At 43.2% G+C, this 11,157-nt stretch overlaps 1 protein-coding gene across 1 annotated transcript; it reads left to right on the forward strand.

Moving 5' to 3' along the window:
• The first annotated feature begins 1,885 nt into the window (after positions 1–1,885).
• emx1 (empty spiracles homeobox 1) lies at positions 1,886–7,763 on the forward strand. Its single transcript, XM_035609697.2, has 3 exons — positions 1,886–2,665; positions 4,287–4,471; positions 7,058–7,763. The coding sequence occupies exons 1-3, from the start codon at positions 2,314–2,316 to the stop codon at positions 7,223–7,225; spliced, it is 705 nt and encodes a 234-aa protein (XP_035465590.1). The 5' UTR covers positions 1,886–2,313; the 3' UTR covers positions 7,226–7,763.
• Positions 7,764–11,157: the final 3,394 nt, after the last annotated feature.

Here is an 11,157-nt window from a genome sequence, read left to right on the forward strand (position 1 = left end):
TTTCAGAACAAACCCGAGATATTGTCCACTGTATCTCCCCCCGCGGTCAGACTCTCCTCCTCCTCCTCCTCGGGGCAGGTTGACGGTCTGTGTTTCGTTAATGCTCAGCGGTTTGATCATCTATTAACCAGCAGCGATCAGGGTCAGTGCGCCGAGGCCCCGCGGGGATTCATCACTAAACCTCTCCAGTGGGTTCAGACCTCAACTTCCTGCTGCTGCTGCTGCTGCTGCTGCACCGCGACGTTCAGGGGGGAAACAGAAACGACGGTTCTAAATGTGAAATCACAAAAATTAAAAAAACAAATTCATGTGCGCCGAGGGCTCTTTTTAAACTGGATGTTTTAGTTTCTATTAAGAGATTTGCATTCAACGGTTCCTCGTCTTGTCGACCCGCTCGTGTCAACACGAGGAGGGGGCCAATCGGATTGAAGTGAAGCATTGGCCCGTTATTGGCTCGTATGAGTCATGAAACAGAAGAAGACGGAGGAGGAGAAGAAAGATTTTACAGGTTTTCAGGAATTTTCCGGCCCACCCAGAAAATAAATGTAAGATACCCATCTGCGCGCGCGCGCCCGCGCACGCACACACACACACACACACACACACGATGACGATGATGATGATGATGATTGGGAGTGACAGAAATTCAACTTTATATTTTGGACCATCGACCCATTCCCAGAAAAGCCCACTGCCGCCGTCTTTAGGAGCCTTTAGCTCTAAACGACTAATCAACAACTTGTTTTACCGCATAATTTCCATCGGTAATGATTTTCTAATGCGGCCTCCGAGCGGACGAGCGCATATTAGCAGGTCGATCATTAACTCGCCTTGCAGCGCAGCTCGGAGGCTCCGGGCTCCAGACACAACTGCAGGCGGCTTCCTCCTGCAGGATCACTTGAATGTGTCGTTGACACTCACCATTGTTCCTCTTCTCGTCCTGAAACGAGGAAACTTGTGTTTTTTAGGTTTAGTGTCTCACATTAATATGAGACACTAAATGACGTGACAACATGGACAACAGCAAAACTGTGAATGATATTTTGATATAGTTGGATCGTGGTCACACTTTGCACATGTCGATTAACAAAGGGATCGGACAATTTCATTATTGTTATGAAGTAATAATTACTGATTATTATTAATATCATATAGCATACTCCTATAAATTACTATTTGAGGTGCAGGTTACAAACAAAAAAAAAAGAGTTAGAATTAATCCAGTGGTTGGTATTTTTTCATTTTAAACCGAAATATTACTTTGAACATATCTTTCAAATGAAAAATATAAAATCCTGAAAATAAAGACACTTTTTTGAAAGTGCTGAAACAGAAAGGAGACACCGTTGATGCTGGTTGAAGAATTGTTTTTCTTTAAAGACTTGTATCTGATTCAGCAGAAACAAGTGGTTGCTAAAATATTTCCACCATAAAAAAGATGCAAGTTAGCTGTGAAGTATATATACACGTATATATATATATATACATGCTGAAATAATAAAGAACAAGCCAGGTATAATAATCCGTCACCTTGCATCCTGGTTCAAATCTCAATATTATTGTTTTATCGTTGTGTGAAAAGTGTCTCAATGAATTCTATGATTTTTTCTTTTTAAATCACAGTCTTCAGATATTGACCCTGTCCCCTTTAGAAAACCACTGAATCTGCTCTGGAACAATAACCAGAGGAACCTTCTCGTTCCCCCGCCGGCACATTTGTTTTCCCCTCAGAAAAACGAGACATTACGGCTGTAAAAGGAGCCGCAATGACCCTTTAATTGGAGCACATGTTTTGTTTTTTTTCTCAGCGTGCCTCTGTAACTAAGCCTCCCCTCGCTCTCTCTCTCGTGTGTGTGTGTGTGTGTGTGTGTGTGTGTGTGTGTGTCGGTGTGTGAGATCCATGGAGCAGGTACTCGAGGAGAGAGGCCTATTGGGCAGGTGCTCCGGTCCAATCAGCGCTCTCCCCGCAGCGGCATGGGAAGAAGAAGGAGCTCGGAGGCGCAGTCAACTCGGTGCGCACTTGTGCAACAGAAACCCTCCCGAGTGCGCACACGGACTCCATGGATCCGGGCAATTTGCAGCACTGTTGAGTTTTGGAGCAGCAGCAGCAGCAGCAGCAGCAGCAGCAGCATCTCCACCGGACACCCAACCTCCACACACACACACACACACACACACACACACAGCGTGGTCGACCACCATGCGTCTCTGAGACCGGGGGGGCGGGGGGGGGCGGCGGCCACAAGAGGAAGAAGACAAATCCGAGTGAGCACTTTCCTTCGGTGTTAGAGTCCTTGTTTATTCCCCGCGAGGATGTTCTCGTCGGCCGGTAAGCGCTGCTTCACCATCGAGTCCCTGGTGGCCAAGGAGAGTCCGGCCGAGGACCCCATCCGTCCCACGGCCCTGAGTTACTCCAACCCGACCACCGACGCCCTGATGAGCGGTTACCAGGCTCCGCCGCCGACGCGCTCCCTCTACCAGAGCCCGGACCTGGTGTTCCCGGAGACGGTGGGCCACCCGTCGCTCGCCGTGTCCCCCCCCCACCACCACCACCACCACCACCACCAGCTGCAGCATCCGCACTTCTTCGGGACGCAGCACCGGGACCCGCTCAACTTCTACCCGTGGGTGCTGCGCAACAGGTTCTTCGGACACAGGTTTCAAGGTGAGTGACGGGTGGGGATATGACGAAACTGATTTATGAGAAGATAATAACTTTATTCGCCCCCCTGAACGACGGTCCAGCTTAGAAATAAAGCACACAGGGTGTTTACATTGCGGTGTGTGGTGAGAGAGAGGTTGATATCAGACACGATATTTTGAACGCGATATGATTCTAAAATAATATTAAATTGCGGCCACAGATGATATAGTCGACGGGGCCACCGGCTCTGCAGCAGCAGACTGTGGTGCTGCTCTTACGGTTCCACTCTCGTTCGCCCCGCAGGCAGCTGCTCTCTGGGAACCACAGGCAGCACGAGATAAGCTCGGATGTTGAATTATTATTCCCCCCCCCCCCGCCCATAAAGGAAAATCTCGCCTCAGGTTAACCTCGCTCAACAACATCCAAACTATAGATCAAATCCACGAGGATTATTTCAACATAATGGGAATAGAAACAAGAATAAAATCCAATACAGATATTATAACAGCTAAGGCCTGAAGTGATTTATACCAGAAGAACCTCAGCACCATTGTGCAACAACTATTACCCTAATAAATTCATATTTACGACATATTATTTATGGCTCGTTAGGAAAAACTATCGTCACAACGTATTCCTAAATGTATGGTCAGACAATGTTTTTTTTAACAATAAAGACATACTGATGCAAATGCATGACATGCCCAAAAAATATTAGAATAAACTATTAGCCTATATTTTCCACACTGGAAGTTTGATGCATCACAATGACAATATGTGGTCATTAATTAATTAATGACCTCTGGTGTATTTTGTTGTGGGAAGAAGAAAATTCGCTTTTAATTATAACAAAAGTAATAATTCAATATGTGTTGCAAACCTTTGCTGCACAGTCACTTTACTTCATGTGTGTGTAAGATGAAATAACTGCCGTCCGGAATATTTTATCCTAAAATATTTCATATGAAATAATATTTTTGCTCGACACAAACAATCAAACGCTTTTTATGAATTTTGTTAAATGGTCGAAAATGACTGTTTATCCCGCTACAGTCTATATTGTAGCGAATATCAGAATCAATCTGTTCAATATTGTTTATATTATATTTTCACATACACATTTTCTATTCAGCGAGTTTTGCCATGTATGTTTAGTTTACATATTTGGCTTAACGTGTTTCAATTAGTGTAAAAGCAATCGATTAACCCACTATTGGCGTTAAATATTGGGAATTAATATACATGGTTTTATATTAATTAAGACAGGAAGAGTAGTATAAAACAGATTTTTGCCATTAATAAAATCTTGATTTGACAAAACAATAATATGAATCGACAAATATTCAATTGAAGCTAAATGGAATCCTTATTTTATACACTATATTATCCACTTGACAAGTGTACAAGTGTACAAGTGTAAATATGATAATATAAATTATAGCGACGATGATAATAATAATAATAATAATAGCAATTAGTTTCATTCCTATAATAACCAGAGGCCACATTGTTGGACTCACATCGTGGCTCTATATTAACACGGTGACGGATTAGTTGGCCTGGTTCCGGTCCAGAGCAGGTGTGTGTGTGTGTGTGTGTGTGTGTGTGTGTGTGTGTTAACGACGTTACCTTGGCCCTCCAGGTAACGAGGTGTCCCAGGACAGTCTGCTCCTCCACGGTCCGTTCGCCCGGAAGCCCAAGCGCATCCGCACCGCCTTCTCACCGTCGCAGCTGCTCCGCCTGGAACGAGCCTTCGAGAAGAACCACTACGTGGTGGGAGCCGAGAGGAAGCAGCTGGCGAACAGCCTCAGTCTGTCGGAGACGCAGGCAAGTTGACATCCACCTTAGACAAGCCAAAACTGAAATATGAATGAATGTTCCCATTGTTATTGACAATTCTATACTTTTAACTTTGCTCATTTGCGTTGCCGGGCTGCCCGCGTTTCTATGGTAACAACATTCTATTCCGCCACATTCCACAAATCGAACGGTGTGCTGTTCACGGTGGTGTCAAAAGCAAAATATGGCATTATTTGGAAGACAAAAGCAAAACTAAGTGGAGGGGGGGAATATAAAAAAAATATTACAGAAAATTAAAGTGTGGATGTGAGAAATATTTTTTATTAATGTATTAGAATACTGCAGAATTATCTCCCAAACAGTTGCTATCGAGGGCAACTATAAGCAAAATTATGATAAAAAAATAATAATTGTAAGCTTACTGTGGCCAAATCAATTCAAAAGACAATAATTTTGTTTTGAATTATTATGTACTGACAATATATGTATGGCTTGTTTTGAATTATTAGTCATTAAATTACAATATAATAAATTGTATTTATATTGCACTCTTCTTAATAAAGTTACAAAGTGCTTGACAAGAAGAAATAAAACCAAAAAAGTAAATCAAATAAAAAAGCAATTGACAAAAAGGACATGGAAAAATAATATAAATCAGTATAAATTAATAAAACAAAGATAAAACAAATTAAAAACAGTAAGAGTTAATTCAAGTTCATTGTATTTATTAGGAATCAGCTGAACATCTTTGCTATAATGTTGATATATTATGAGGAGGATAATAACAAAGTAAGTTGTAAATTACTTAATTATTTTGCATTGGCAGTAAAAACAATAAGAGTATTTTATCATATTCACACGTACCTAATACAAGCCGCTGCATTAATAGCAGACAGATGTGTTGTTTAAAGATATGCAAAAAAGTTTAAGATATAAAAATCTGGGTAATCCGACGAGAAGAATTCCCTTATTCTCTCCACACGGCTCAGCGAGTTCAGTGTCTTAAAAGGGGATTAATTCATGCAACGTTATAGGATGAAGTGTAAATATTATTGATGCTTAAGTTTAATGAGTCCACATTATCTGGGTGTCAATTAGACCTAATAGGCAATAAAAAGAGAGTTTCCCCGAGTCAGCATAATGGATGAATGGAGCTCCATAGTTCCTGTTTTGTCGGTCAATAGGAGGTGTGAAAATTAAATACCCAACTCACGTAAACTTTATTTGGCTTTGAGCTAAATTATATACTGTAATTACATCAAAACAAAAACAGCAAGATAATAACAATATTAATATTTCAGTTTCATAGAGCGAGTACTTCAGAATAGTACTTAAATAATCTCTAGTTTATTTGCCCCAATAGATTTTGTCAAGTCAAAGGGATTTTGAAATGACCACCGTCATCATGCAACATCACCATCAGCAGGTTCACTTAATATTCAAAATGTTCATAAAAAAAAATAATGGTTGACATTCTTGGTGAAATTTAATTCAAAAGATTATTAAAGTGGGGATCATATAATCCTTCGCAGAAGATGTTTCATTAGCCCACTTTAGCATTTTTGGCAAGTAACTACTAGCCACCAATTAAGTTTCTGCTAACGAAGCACAATATTAATAATAATACACCACCCGGCTCCTGAGGCTTGTATGTCTGGACCTGTGAACTTAGCCCCAGCCCGAGAGAAAGGCAATAGAGGGGGAGGAAGCTAATATTATTAATTTTACTCAGCCAAGCTCATATTCCAAGGTCATATGAGCCAGGCAGGAAGCTGTTTAGCTTGTTGACCTTTCATGTGTTATGAATGCAATTTTGAATCATGAATGCAAAGAGAAGCTGCCATGTAATATGTAAATTAGCAGGTTATGAGTATTTTGCAGGCTGGATGATGAAGATGGGGCAAATATAAAAGTGAAGACTTGTGGGACCAGATACGGAGAGAAGGTTTTGTGGAATTGTTAAAAAGTAAAGTCTGCTTGGGGTAAATATTATGAGATTTTGGGAGAAAATGAGAAATGTAAACATTATTTTAATCTTTTATCAGAATAGAAAACTGGCAGCGAGTACAAACAACATTCTTCTCTGTATGTTGATGTTAAGAGTCTCCCACACCGACAGACGCTTTATGGAAAGAAAATCACAGACGGAGCTGAAACAATTACACAATGAATTGATTTGGCCAACGGCGGGAAATCAATTGGCATCAAAGAAAATAGCAAATATTATCTTGATCCAGGTTCTCAAATGTGACGACCTGCTGCTTTTCTTCTGTTTCTTAACATTGTTCTGGAAAATCTATTAGAGACGTCTTTGACTTTAGGGAAATTGTGCTGTTTTGTGATGAAGAAATCCATCAGTTAATTGAGAAAACACTCAAAATTATTAGATGTAGCCTTGGTCACGGGTATTATTCAATTTCCTTTTATATGTAAATTAAGACTTCAAAAAGATTACTGATGGCTTTACATTCAGTTGTGCAGAAAACTGGGGCCCTGGAGCCAAAACACATTGTTTATGTTACCCCCTTGTCAGATAAGTCAAAAATGTCTATTGCATATTATGAACTGCGTATAGTTTCTATTTGGCTCACCAAGATCATTTTTCCCGTCCAGGTGAAGGTGTGGTTCCAGAACAGACGGACCAAGTACAAGCGACAGAAGCTGGAGGAGGAGGGACCGGACAGCCAGCAGAAGAAGAAGGGAAACCACCACATCAACAGATGGCGCCTCGCCACCAAGCAGGCCAACTCCGAGGACATTGACGTGACCTCTGAGGACTAAACCCTGCGACCCCCCCCCCCCACCTAGACCCTGCCTACCCGTCCCCCCTCCCTGTCTGACGCACCAGAGGACCAACTATTTATTATGTAATATTATTATAAGTATAATTAGACACATTAGAGGAACACACACACACACACACACACACACACACACACACACACACACACACACACACACACACACACACACACACACACACACACACACACACACACACACACACACACACACACACACACACACACACACACACACACACACACACACACACACACACACACACACACACGACTCTTCACTGGGGTGCAACGATCCGAGACACTGGGAGAAAAGAAAACATATTTAATGAGATCCGTTCTGAATTCGACTGGACGAGTCGTTGGTGCGACAACGGAAGACGAAGAGAAACAGCGTCGACCTCTATCATAGTGTTTTTATTTTATTTTATTGTACATAGGCCACTTATGAAAGGTTGTTGTTGTTGTTGGGTTTTTTTGGAAAGAGGCTCTTTGTTTCATTAAAGCTGTTTTTACCACCTGCTTTAGATCATTAACACCTCACTGCTCACCCCACCCACTCTGCCACCTGTGCACCACGGAGATTTCAAATCCTCCTCAAAACCACACGCGTGTACACACGTGTCGTCGGAGAGAACAGCAGGCATGGTGGCTGGCCAGCTCAACAACAACGGGAAGATGAAAAGATCCAAAATGTGCATTCTGCATGATTCTATCTTTACTTTTTCGGGGACTTGAGTCCTTCTGGTGATGCTCTGGCCATCTCCGGGCTCGGCTGTGCACGACTCTGGGACACGGATGAGAGGCTGCAGAAAGACCCTCTGGTGTCGGGGGCGAGAAACCTTGAAGCTCACAGCTGAGTGCTGACGGATGATGATCTCCCATTTGTTGAATGTCTGAAGATTTCATGATGCGCAGTGTGTAGAATAAAACATATATATATATGTGTATATATACACACACATATATGTATATATACACACATACATACATATATATATACACACACACATACATATATATATGTATACACATATATGTGTATATATATACATATATACACTGATGGGATATATATCTAAATATATATATACACACATATATACACTGATGGGATATATATCTAAATATCTATATATATATATATCTATATATATCTATATATATGTAGATATATATATATCTATATAGAGCAGGTTTCACTCCTCGGTTCCTTCCTCTCTGGCTGAAGTTGCATGTTGCAAATCAGTGTGAAACCATGTTGCCATAGTGTTTGATTGGGATGAAAACCTGCAGACCACTTGGGATTTCTTTTCATTTTCTGGGTGTTTGGTGATGTTGAACTAGAGCAGAGAGAGATACACACCCCCCCCCCCCCCCCAAACCCAAAAGAGACTAAACAGTGCCGCCTCCTTTAGGAGAGGTTTGAGACCCGAGGTGTCAGGAATGTTGCACAGGTGTCAGGTGTGTACTTCCCCTCACATCACTTCCATCCCGAGGGGTCCAAACTTCTGGAGGTGAAGTCGTCGCCATTGTGCGCCTCAGTGATCCTCCGTCAAAGACCAGCGGAAGGAATCTCCGTCCTAATGACCCCCGAGTGTCTCCAGGCGAGTCCTGTCGTCTGACCCTGATGTTGTGTCAAGTCAAGAGGCGCAGAGACGGCGGAGAAAAGACGCGGCGCAGTCTCACCCCCCCCCCCCCCCCACACACACACACAAAGGTGGCGCAATATGTCAGACATCTGCAGTTTAGCAAAAGGGGGCCACAGGCCCTTTGTTTGGAGTTTCCAGGACATCCTATACTCACCGCAGGTGCGAATCCACGGTGGAGGAGATTCAGCATTCCTGATTGTCCAAATAAACACCGCCAGAGGTGCATTTGCACCAACGGCGCAGGGGCCCCCACGTGCACCGGCGATGAGAGCTCGTGCACGCGCCTCTGCGTTAATTGGACAAATTCGTGCCCGTGTCCCTGAACAGCGCGTCTCCTGTCGCCTGAGTCAGCAGAGAGGAGACGGGAGCAGGGGAACAAGAGGAGGAGGAGGAGGAAGAGAAGGAGGAGGAGCAGGGGAACAAGAGGAGGAGGGGGAGGAAGAGGAGAAGGAGGAGGAAGAGGAGGAGGAGGAAGAGGAGGAGGGGAACAAGAGGAGGAGGAGGAGGAGGAGGAGGGGGAGGAAGAGGAGGAATAGGAAGAGGAGCAGGGGAACAAGAGGAGGAGGGGGAGGGGGAGGAGGGGGAGGAAGAGGAAGAGGAGCAGGGGAACAAGAGGAGGAGGGGGAGGAAGAGGAGAAGGAGGAGGAGCAGGGGAACAAGAGGAGGAGGGGGAGGAAGAGGAGAAGGAGGAGGAAGAGGAGGAGGAGGAGGAGGGGGAGGAGGAGGAGGAGGGGGAGGAAGAGGATGAGGGGGAGGAAGAGGAGGAAGAGGATGAGGGGGAGGAAGAGGAGGAGGAGGAAGAGGAGGAGGAGGGGGAGGAAGAGGAGCAGGGGAACAAGAGGAGGAGGGGGAGGAGGAGGAGGAGGAGGAGGAAGAGGAGCAGGGGAACAAGAGGAGGAGGAGGAGGAGGAGGAAGAGAAGGAGGAGCAGGGGAACAAGAGGAGGAGGGGGAGGAAGAGGAGAAGGAGGAGGAAGAGGAGGAGGAGGATGAGGGGGAGGAAGAGGAGGAGGAGGAAGAGGAGGAGGAGGAGGGGGAGGAAGAGGAGGAGGAGAAGGAAGAGGAGGAGGATGCTGCGAGGTGTGAGGAGGAAGGAGCCCACTGATCCCTGCTGCGGAGGTGTCGGAGCGACGGGCTCCATCCTTGTTGTTTTCGTTTGCTTGTTGTCTGAAGCCTTCTCTCCTCCTCAGATATCACTACGAGCGTCATGCAGTGCGCATGAAGTGATGAATCAGACGCGCGCTGCTTCCATTTCGAATTGCACAGCTTCATTATTTAACAAACCAGCGACTGTCGTTTGAAGTCGTTTTGGAAAATGACAGAAATGACAAGAACACTCGCATTCTGATTCATAACTGAGGATGCCTCATTGCAGATATTTGCATACAGTTCACACGCTCGGGCGATATTCATTTACCCCCCCCAAAAATTAAAGTGGCATAGAATTATAAAATGTCTCCAGTGTGTTTTGTCTCTGACAGACGTGATTAAAAAATGCAAATACGATCTTGACAAAATTTGATTTTTTTTTAGTATTACTTATATTTAAGATGAAATGTTTGAAATATGTTCCTCGATGATAAAGTCAAATGTTCCTAAAGGTTGGGCAGTAGTATTAGAGTGATTACTGAATGTAAAACCATGAATGTTGTTTTGTGTTCGTGTGTCTCACCTGAATCATGTGGCGTCTCCCCCCGATCCCACGTCGTGGTTCTGTTTCCTCGTTCCTCTGGCAACTGTCCAGACATACTGATCACACATCCTGACGAAAGATTATACATCTTTAAAGAAAATCTTTTGGATTAAGGGTTATTTTTGGGTACGTGCAGTGTATTCAAAGCACAAAATTATAATTCAAAAGAGTAAAGTCACTTCAACTGAGTTGGATGAAAAAGAACTGCAGTTGTTTTACTCAGATTTCAGTTGAGGGAGCCAAAGCTAATTTAAGATTTAAATCCTGTTCATAAGAGGATTTGACAGAAAACAAAACAGAAAATTATAAAAACCTTTTTTGAAATCATACAACAGATAATTCTACTTTATCATCTGCTGTTACCTGATATCCAGCTAAAATATGATAACGTTGGATCCAGGAACAGTCCCTAAAGTTATGTTTCTAATATCTTAACTTTATTTCTATGTTTCATCAAAGTTTGAGCCTTTCAGGCCTCTAACATTGTTTCCCATTAAATATCAGAGACAGTGTTTGTTCATAATAAGGTTGGAAACCCCTGAATTCCTAAAACAGTTCACAAAACAAAA

Source organism: Scophthalmus maximus, chromosome 15, assembly GCF_022379125.1.
Source record: "Scophthalmus maximus strain ysfricsl-2021 chromosome 15, ASM2237912v1, whole genome shotgun sequence".
Classification (NCBI taxonomy): Eukaryota; Metazoa; Chordata; class Actinopteri; order Pleuronectiformes; family Scophthalmidae; genus Scophthalmus; species Scophthalmus maximus.

Coding starts and splice junctions, on each gene's coding strand:
- emx1 (XM_035609697.2), top strand. CDS start 2,314: ATGTTCTCGTCGGCCGGTAAGCGCTGCTTCACCATCGAGTCCCTGGTG. Junction 2,666..4,286: donor CTTCGGACACAGGTTTCAAG/GTGAGTGACGGG, acceptor TTGGCCCTCCAG/GTAACGAGGTGTCCCAGGAC. Junction 4,472..7,057: donor TCAGTCTGTCGGAGACGCAG/GCAAGTTGACAT, acceptor TTTCCCGTCCAG/GTGAAGGTGTGGTTCCAGAA.